Here is a 9,642-nt window from a genome sequence, read left to right as displayed (position 1 = left end):
GCCTATTATGTATCGTTCTGTTTTCTATTGAAGTTTGCTCTTCATGTTATTTCCACTTTCATGAAAACAATGGTTTTGCGCGATAAACATTTATTTATGCCTATTTAACATTGGTGTACCGGAAATTATGAATGGCCTGATCATGGATGAGCAGCCAAGCACACAGCTGGACGAAGTTGTTGTCACTACCCAAGCTGTACCTCCTGCCTGATCCGTACTGCACATTTGCAATTGCTATCACGCATGTGCACACTGTGAGTACATCAGGAGATACGGATCGGGTATGGACAGAAGCAGAGCCATTTATCCTCTCTAAATAGCTCTGCACAGAAGTAACCGGAAAGTTGGCGCATGCGCGTTTAGTCCAAACACCACGTGACTGAGTTTACGTGCTTCCCCTAGCACTCTCAGCCATGGCGACTGTCAGACGGAAATATTCTCTTTATATTGCGGCAACTAGCTAGAATCTCTCCCAAATAGGAGTAATCGATAGCCAGCCAAATGTGTTTCTACCGTTTGACTCTTCACAGAGACTACTTCTGAGGTAATGTACTTTTGACAAGGGAAACCATGATCAAATCCGTCCGGAATACGAATGAGCAGATTTGTTTTTACGCTAACTTGACATTGTTGATAGTAGCTGTTAAGCTTGGGGGCCATTTCAAATGTATTTCAAATGTTTTTAATATGTGGTAGATCAAACTTGTATCGTAACCAACAAACTGTTTCGTGAGATAATAACGTGATTTTTACATGATTGCTTAGCTGGGCCTGTCAGACAATATGGGATGCATGTGATCAACGTTGAGGGAATGTAACGTTAGCTCCCACAGTTCACGGTTTCCACAGCTTGACATTAGTATGTGATTTTGGTGAATCTAAACTTGGACAAGGTCCAAAGGCTGCCATGTTTGGTCGTGACAGGTTAGGGGTTATGGACGTTATAAAATCAAGTGGCGTGACCCATCGAGTTTCTAAAGGGGCTTGGAGCCTGACGTTACTGGTGTCGTGTATCTAATTGAGTACTCTTTAAAATGGGATACCACATAGCATGTAAACAGGAGAAGCAAAATACTTAATATTGTATCAGAGCTATTTTATGCGATCAGAATTATACTGTTTTGTATATTTGCGCATAAAAGGAAAGTAACTTGGTGAGGTTGCTGCATATATGACAGAAAGATAGAAACTAACGATAGAAGAAAATATTAAACTTCAAACAAAATATTGCAACGATGTTTTTACCGTAAGTTATTGTGAAATATAAATGATGTAGTCAGGGAGGAGAAATGGCTGAGGAAATAAGTATGAGGCATGAACACAATAGTTAATATAAATAAATCTAGATTTACTGTGTATGTTTATCCATTTATATTGTTCATGTTTATTTCACATGGGAGCTAAGAGATCTATCCTGCTCTCTTCCTGGAGTGGTAAAGGTCCAGAAGAGATGTGAGGTCCAGCCGATGTATTCACTGTAATCTGCCTTGGCCCTTGGCCGTGAACCATACAGGGATAGAGGAGTTGAGGATGGACTTAATGATGGCCTGTAGAACTGGACAATCATTTTCTGTGGCAGGTCAAATTTGTTTAGCTGACGGAGGGTGATGTTCCCCACCCACCTGAGGTCCTGTGAGATTATTAATGAGCTCCAAGATGTCCTGGCTGCACCAGGAAGCTGGTTGGCTAAGGAAGATTGGCTAATTTAAGCTACATTAGCAAAAGAAGGGTTATCCGTCGCTATCGTTTGTTAATGTCAACAATTACTCAGGCACGGTTTAAGATAAGCTTCCAAATAATCACTAACTTCATATATGTAACTCGGTCAATGTGGTTGTTCTTTGGTCCAATGTTTGATATTTTATTCCTTGTCTTTGTTTCTCCAGAGTGGAAATGCAGAACTATCTACAGATGGAGACAGATGATTACGGCCATGGAGAGTTCAGGGCTGGCCCTCTGGACTCATCTCATCCCTTTGAGTCGAGCACCACCAGAAGCTCGATCTCAGAGAGTGAATTCTCATGTCACTGTTGTTACGATATCCTGGTGAACCCCACCACCCTGAACTGTGGCCATAACTTCTGCCGCCATTGTCTCGCTCTGTGGTGGGAGTCCTCACACAAGAACGAGTGTCCGGAGTGTCGCGAGAAGTGGCAGGGCTTTCCCAAAGTAAACATACTGCTAAGGTACATTTATCCAGCTCATCCACCTTATGGGAACCAAGAAATATACACTGAAATGGAAACCATCACACTCAGCTCATTTCTGATAGAGGAGAGTAGTGTTTCATGCACATGTATGAATCACGGTCTGCAATATCAAAACCGTTTCTGGGGGAAGATCGCAGAGAGGATTGACCGTTGACGTCGTTTTCCTAGACACAGCTAACCCTTTCAACTAGTATTTGAACATAACCCAGCATGACGGTTCCCCTTTCATTTGGCTCCACACCCTTTTCTGGGACGGTCAGATGGGAATCATCTTAACCGATAACATTTATTTGTCAGCAACTGACGTTCAATGCTCTGACTCGAGTTTGCATGACCCTCTGTTGGACTGCACCCAAACTGTTTTTCTGTGTCCCATTCATTTATATATTGTTTTTACTACCGAATATAACTGCTGAACAAGCTTTTTTGTCCTCTTAGGGATGCAGTAGATAAGTTGTTCTGTACAGCAGTTGAAAAGAGGAGAGCAGAGATCCAGGAGAATCCCAAAATATCCCGGAGTTTGTTGGCATTCCAAAGGTTTGATTTGAACGATCACTCCCTTTTGCCTTTTTGTTTTGTTAATATGACAGAATCCCTATAAGATTGATGTACACCCATTGTTTGTACTTTTCTCTCAAGCGTGTCTTACAACTAATTCTTCACTATCACGTGCAATGAGACGCAAAATGTAGGAATGGTTACTTTGGATGATGTGAAAACATTGTATACCCTTTTAGGTATGGTGATGCACAGGGAAGGCCCAAAACCACTCAGCATAGAGGAGCAGGCTTCTTCTTTTCTGGAGTACTGACTGCACTCACATGCGTGGCTGTAAGTTGACACACATATTGACCCTTGACCTTTTTTTTTTTTTTTTTTTGTGCTTGTCTCAAATCTGAGAACTGCCAATATATAAATGATGTCAGCATAGATTGGTGCATCATTTGTCTTTGACTCTCTTTTGTTGGTTTAGTTTTGTTTATATATTTCCGACATAGTTTCCTAGTCCTTGAAACACTGGGCACTGCATGCCTGCATGCCATGTGGACAGTTTGGTTAGTCCATGTGGCAGTAGGGAGCAACGTCTCTGTATGCCTAGCTTCGTGGCAGTTATTTATTTGCATGTGTGTGTGAAGAACAGTCTGCGCAGTATGTAAACAGATTACCGCACTGTTTCCCAATGTCATGAAATGACATTTCATTTGGGAATGTCCAAGAACAACCACAACTATGAGCACAAGGTAGCCAACCAAAATACATGTCAGAAAAGTGTATTAGTGTAAGAATTAACCATGTGATGTAACACTGACTTTGTGAGACAGACGTGTGGACCTCGGACCCTCTAGGTTTGAGGGCAGGGTCCCGAGGAAGAAATAGTGTACTTTTTAAAGTTAAGTGCAACAATCTGGTGCACACTGTAGTGCTCGTCTTGTAAACAAATGTGTGTTCTAGTAAACAATTTTATCCTAAACACATTGTAGAGATATGAATGGTGATGACATAGCAAAACATATCGACCCAATCCCACCACTTGAACAGTGGCATCTAAACATCAAAAACCTGTTCCATCCTAATTAAGTTCAGAATTTACTTCCTGTTTAGAAGTGTATGCAAGAAGAGACCTTGTTTTATCATTTGGTTTATGAATTGTAAGTCGTCTTTTTTGGTCCTTCTAACACACCTATGAATTTGACCAATAGGCCAAAGAGGGGTTTGAATAAAATAAAATAAAATATGTATTGATATTATGTACATGACATTTTACCATAGATTTTGTTATTTCTTGAGTCTTGTCATTTATATTTTATGCAGAAAACCTCTACTATCGAATTGTTGTGGGGGATTTTATTTTTGGGAAATGAAGTAAATCTCAGACCGGGAGTAGAGTTATATATGCTGGCTTGACACTAGTACATATAATAAATGTATTTATTAATGATAACAGCGCTAAAACTCTACACACCCTGTTAAATGCATGCCAAAGAGAGTGAGCAAATGATCAAACCTGTTTACAACGCTGGCCAGAGTTCCAGTAAATCAACAGGAAAATGCCACTTGCCTTGCTTGTTCTTAATCACACAAACACCCTCCCTCACAGGTCTCCCAGTCCAAGCTACAGCCCCCATTCTGGAACCTTTTTAGATTTGATTTATGGTTTTAGCACAATGAGTTTTCACTCTAAACCTGAAACACTAGCCCCAAATTAAAATGTTTGTGAATGCTCATCCTTCACCCGCAATTAAATATATGTATTATTTTTTAGATAGGTCTTTAAATTTCAGCTTTAAGATATTTGGCTGCATTACAAGAGTCCAGTTGCATCACTAGCACGGGTGCCAAGTCGAATTTGGAGCAAATGTTTTTTCCAAACTCTTAACCAGCTGCTGGCTACATGAGCTGTCAGCAGGGGTTGGCAGCAGTATTATTTGTCCCCCAGATAATTTCAGAAACAACAACAACAATTATTTCTGTTTTGCCATGAGCTTGAATTCCGCCTCATATTTGTGGAACGATATGGTTAAATTTGGAATACTGAAATGAATTCAGCATTCTGTGTCCGTCCCGACACGGCTGTGTGCTTTGGACTTACATAAAGATGTAAAAGTCAAACCAAACAAAGACTTAATTTAAAATGATTTCTGCATCCATTTGTGTCACCATCCTGAGGCTTGGGAAAAAAAAAAGGCTGAAACCCAACTTACTTGCCGACCCCTGACATTGAGTACCTCTCTTAAAACATGCCTGCTTGTGTCTTGCCAGGTGATGCTGTTGGTGTACCACTGGAGCAGCAGTGGGGAGGAGGACCAGCATGACGTACTCATCAGTAAGCCTGTGTCCCGCTGGAGCCCCGAGGAGGTGCTGTCCTGGCTGGACAACATGGGGCCCTGGGCACAGCTCTACAGGGGACCCATCCAGCAGGAGAAGGTCAATGGAAGGTATTGGCAAATGGCAGCCGGTTTCTAAAAATCCTCGCTGTTTGGTTTTGTTCGGTACAGACCAGGCCAAATGGAACCGTCGTTGTGTCATTCATTAAAAAGAGTCATGTACACCCGTATGATGTAACCGGTTGGTTAAAGAGTGCTAAGGGTGTACTGTTTGTCTTTCCTCAGGCTACTATTGATGCTCGGGGATGACGAGTTATCCAGACCGCCCTACAGCGTAGAGAACCAGGTCCATCGACGCGCCATACTGACTGAACTGGACAGACTGAAGATCCTGGGAGTCAAACCACCCCAAAACCTCTGGGAGTACAAGGTAATCTGACTACATACTTGACTTGCTTAACTGTATCTTATCCACTGGTCAGTAGGCATCCCATGCATATCTATGTTTAAGTGTTATGACTTACAATTATATCACACCAGACCTGCAGCCTTTTATTGTCAAAGCCAATGCGCAACGTGGTTGGATATCTGGATAATCTAGGTTTGCACCTCATCACATCACATCACACCATCTCCCATGTAGCTCTCACGCGAACGTCGCCAATCGCACCATCTTCATAACAAAATCCAGACACACGCAGTCAAATCAGTTAGACTATTTATTCTGTATACACTACAATACACCAATGACCGATGAACCTTATTTGTTATGCAAAGCTCAGTGACCACACCACTTCTTCCCGGTAGCTGTCCTCTTCTCTGCCTGCGTCTATTGATATGCGCAGAGCGTATCACAGTTGATCGTGTTACATTTGAATATATGTTGGCGGTCTGATATTATCCCTTTATAGCTCCTCTGCTGCGTGCACGATCGTGCACGTGCACGAGTACTAGACTGACTCATTCAAATAAATAGTAATCCCACTGATTCCTTCTTCTTGGTTAGTGATACGTTTATTTCACGCTCCTTCACATCTAAACGTATGGAAATGGTCAGAAAACCGTGTGGTTTCACTCTTAATTAGTCCAAGCTCAACTCTAGTGTTCTGTCATACATGCCGTCTTTTCTTAAAGGAACACAATGCATTTCAGTCAGCGCAACAAATTAACAATAACACCGATATAGCACAAAATGACAAAGAGCCCTTAAATAATCGGCACACAATGATTATAAATATTTCACTTTACAAATCTATGAAGTAATCAGTATGAAATTGGCCGATCACACAATAAAATGATCGGAATCGGCCTAAAAAACCTCACGAGAGAAAACATGAAATGTGATGCTATCTTTGTTCTCAACCTAGCTGCTATCATTCCTCAAACTCCCGCTGAAGCTGCTTGTGAACATTGAGGCTATTGATGGTCAGATATAATGCTGATTTAATAATGTCTAACGTTTTTAGTTGTGCTTATTATTATACCAGTTTCTTTTTTTTGGCAATTGAATATTAAACCTAGTTGTTTTGGGGAGAAGTTTTTAAGTTTTTTTTATAAAAGTGATTTCTCCCAACCAGTCCTGGAATTTCATTATTTTAGGGGGAAGACCACTTGGCCTTCAGCGGGGCAATTTTTGTTGAGGGCACAAAGGCCACATGCCAGGGCATCAAGGCCATAAGTAAAATAAATACGATTTTGATTTCACTTAAATGAACTAATCCAAGCATACTTTTTTTTTTATACTTTTTTAAATCAAAAATAATAATTTATTTGTTATTCATACTAAGGTTGAGAAGAGGTTTATGGTCACATACCATCAGTACAATCATTGAAGCCTCGGGGCGCTAAAATCAACAAGTAATATTGAAAAACATCTTCAATTCAATCAATCAATTCAATTTTAATCAGAGTCCTCGTCGTTTGATGATTGGGAATCAGGGAGGTTCTGGTGCTTCTTTGGTTCATATGTCTTTTGGCCTCCTTTTGACCACTCCAGCTATCCACCGTCTTGCCACAGGTCTTTAACTCTGATCCTCGGCAGGAGAACAGCCCTTTGGCGTGATGACCATGATGTTGTCTTTCCCTGCCAGGCGGTCAACGCGGGGAAGTCTCTGTTCCTGCTCTACGCACTCAAGAGCTCCCCTCGCCTCACGCTCTTCTACGTGTACCTCTTCGACTACACAGAAACGTTTCTGCCTTTCCTGCACACCTGCTGCCCTGCCATCACAGATGGTGTCCAATCAGAGGAAAGCGGCCGCCTCTTCGACACACAGGTACCGCCCACATCCTACTCCAAACCCGTGTCATTAGACTATTCTAGTCTTCTTCTTTAGCCTCAATCTATATCATAAACAAGATAAGCCATGTATCTAGACGTTGTGTCTTAATAAGTCACTATCTGGGCAAATCATTTGATGATCAAAATGATGTTGGTAAAATTTTGCTATTTCACCCTGGTGGATGAGTTCAATGTTTAAACAGCAATAAATGTGTTAGATTACAGTATATTTCCTGAATCCACATTTAACGTGTGTGTGTGTGTGTGTGTGTGTGTGTGTGTGTGTGTGTGTGTGTGTGTGTGTGTGTGTGTGTGTGTGTGTGTGTGTGTGTGTGTGTGTGTGTGTGTGTGTGTGTGTATTTATTCTCCTAGCAGCCGCCCAACCAGCGGCAGTGGTCTGAGTTTCTGGTGAAGTACGTGCTGCTTCCGTACCAGCTGATTGCAGAGTTCTCCTGGGACTGGTTGGCGGTCCACTACTGGACGTCACGCTTCATCATCGTCAACGCCATGTTGCTCTCCGTCCTGGAGGGCTGCGCCTTGTGGAGGCTGTGCACCGGAGCCCGGATCAGGTACAGACACTTCCTTTGGAAGGGTGCCCAGGGTAGTGTGGCCACTGGGCTAGGGTGTTCAGCCCCCAGGCTAAAGGTACTGGGTTTGATTCCCTAACATCCGCAGCCTATACCCGCTCCTGATACCAAGTATCTGAATTCACTGTGAGTCCCTTGGGGATATTAAAAATCGGAAGAAAAACGACTGCAGGATAAAAGAAAATAATAAATAGTGACGATTTTCTCAGTCTCTCAATATATGACTTTATGACTAAATAATACTTAACGATGCCTTTCTCCTGCTCTAGGACTCTACCGAATAGGATGTGGAGCCACTTCTGGAAGATCTCATCGCAGGGCTTTGCCTTTGCTCTCATGTGGCCTTTTATCCCGCAGTTTGTGTGCAACTGCCTCTTCTACTGGGCTCTCTATTTCAACCCCATCATTAACATAGACCTGGTGGTGCAGCAACTGATTCACCCGGAGACCCACGCACTGTAAGGCCCAAAGCATGCTTCAGTCTACGCCACGACGCTGCCACCCCGCGGCGTAACATAAGAAACGACATAGCAATGAAAACCGGACTAATACCGCTGCTGCAGAGGACGTGCTTTTGATTTGCCAGTCATGTTTTGGACCCTTGCGTGAGACTGATCTGGTTGGAGAAAAATACTTTCTTGAATGGTGCACTGACTTCAGAGAAACGGTATCATCATGAGGAAGACATGAACTTTCTACTACTGTGATCCACTTGCATAACGCACATAATGTTCAGCCTCAAAGTGCAGCAAAACTATTGTGTTGATGGTTATTCATTTTGCCCACCTTGTTGGATGTTTATTGTCAACAAGGGGTGTTTGCTTAAAGCTAAGTTTTGCAGCGTTCAGACTTTGCAGCGTTCAGATTTCTGGGTGGTTGGGAAATGGTTGTCCGCATCACCTTATCCTCAACCTGTTCCTTTTCACTTTTAATAACAAATGTCTTAAACATAGAGGTTTGATAGCGATTGTTTGATCTACAGGTTAAATATCAAGTTCCATGCAAACATTGTTTTAATGTATGTGTCTATTACCAAATAATATACATTATATCAACTGCCTATGCAATTTTATTTTATAAAGGGGGTTTCATCAAATTGAAAAAAAAGCTGAATTTGGCTAGCCTTATCCTTGAAGTCTGGCTCTGGGTGGTAACCCTAGTCGATTTAGATCTAGGTCCTTAATCGGCGTATCTGAAAACAAACCTGTAAAATGTGGGCAAGGTTGTGTTGCATCTTCACGTGAACCTGAAATCGTAGTTTATTTAAAGGGGGTGCAAACAATGGCATTTTAGTGGCCATTCTTGAATGTTGAGGTGCATTTTACAAATATCTTTTCCTTCTATGTGAAATTCTGCACTTTTTTAATCAATGTAAAATATGTGTAATTAAAAAAAGTATTTTAAGTATGTAGTTATTGCATTGCACATTTTTTTGAAAATAATTTCCTGCAAAATTCTGTTCCATTTATATTTTGTGGCAAGCAACTAGAGTTATTATATTTTTTACATGATTTACACTCAGCATTGAACTGTGATTATGCTATTGCGAGTTATTGGATGTTGGAAACAAATAAAAGATTTATAAATATTGATGGTGTTATATTTTGGAGTATAGCATAAATTCAAAGTATACACCAACAAATACAACATTATACGTTTTAAAATCTCCCTCTTCGAAGTCGAACATGCCGAAGCGGGCTGTCTCCATCTAGTGTCAACGGTGCGTTCGAGTTGTCGCTACA

The 9,642-nt window shown here is 41.5% G+C and overlaps 1 protein-coding gene across 2 annotated transcripts; it reads left to right on the top strand.

Annotated features, from left to right (window-relative positions):
* The first annotated feature begins 346 nt into the window (after window positions 1–346).
* On the top strand, window positions 347–9,490 carry LOC311340872 (bifunctional apoptosis regulator-like). Of its 2 annotated transcripts, none has more exons than XM_084465772.1 (9): window positions 347–544; window positions 1,887–2,186; window positions 2,649–2,747; window positions 2,948–3,041; window positions 4,971–5,146; window positions 5,321–5,465; window positions 7,126–7,308; window positions 7,689–7,882; window positions 8,170–9,490. In XM_084465772.1, the coding sequence occupies exons 2-9, from the start codon at window positions 1,894–1,896 to the stop codon at window positions 8,360–8,362; spliced, it is 1,377 nt and encodes a 458-aa protein (XP_084321898.1). In that variant the 5' UTR covers window positions 347–544; window positions 1,887–1,893; the 3' UTR covers window positions 8,363–9,490. The 2 variants fall into 2 exon arrangements, with proteins under 2 accessions (XP_084321898.1, XP_084321897.1); XM_084465771.1 differs by having other exon boundaries at window positions 348–544; window positions 7,686–7,882.
* The last annotated feature ends 152 nt before the right edge of the window (window positions 9,491–9,642 follow it).

The sequence above is a fragment of the Micromesistius poutassou genome (genome assembly GCF_964030765.1).
Source record: "Micromesistius poutassou genome assembly, chromosome: 3".
Taxonomy (NCBI): domain Eukaryota; kingdom Metazoa; phylum Chordata; class Actinopteri; order Gadiformes; family Gadidae; genus Micromesistius; species Micromesistius poutassou.
This window is presented reverse-complemented; position numbering and strand designations above follow the sequence as displayed.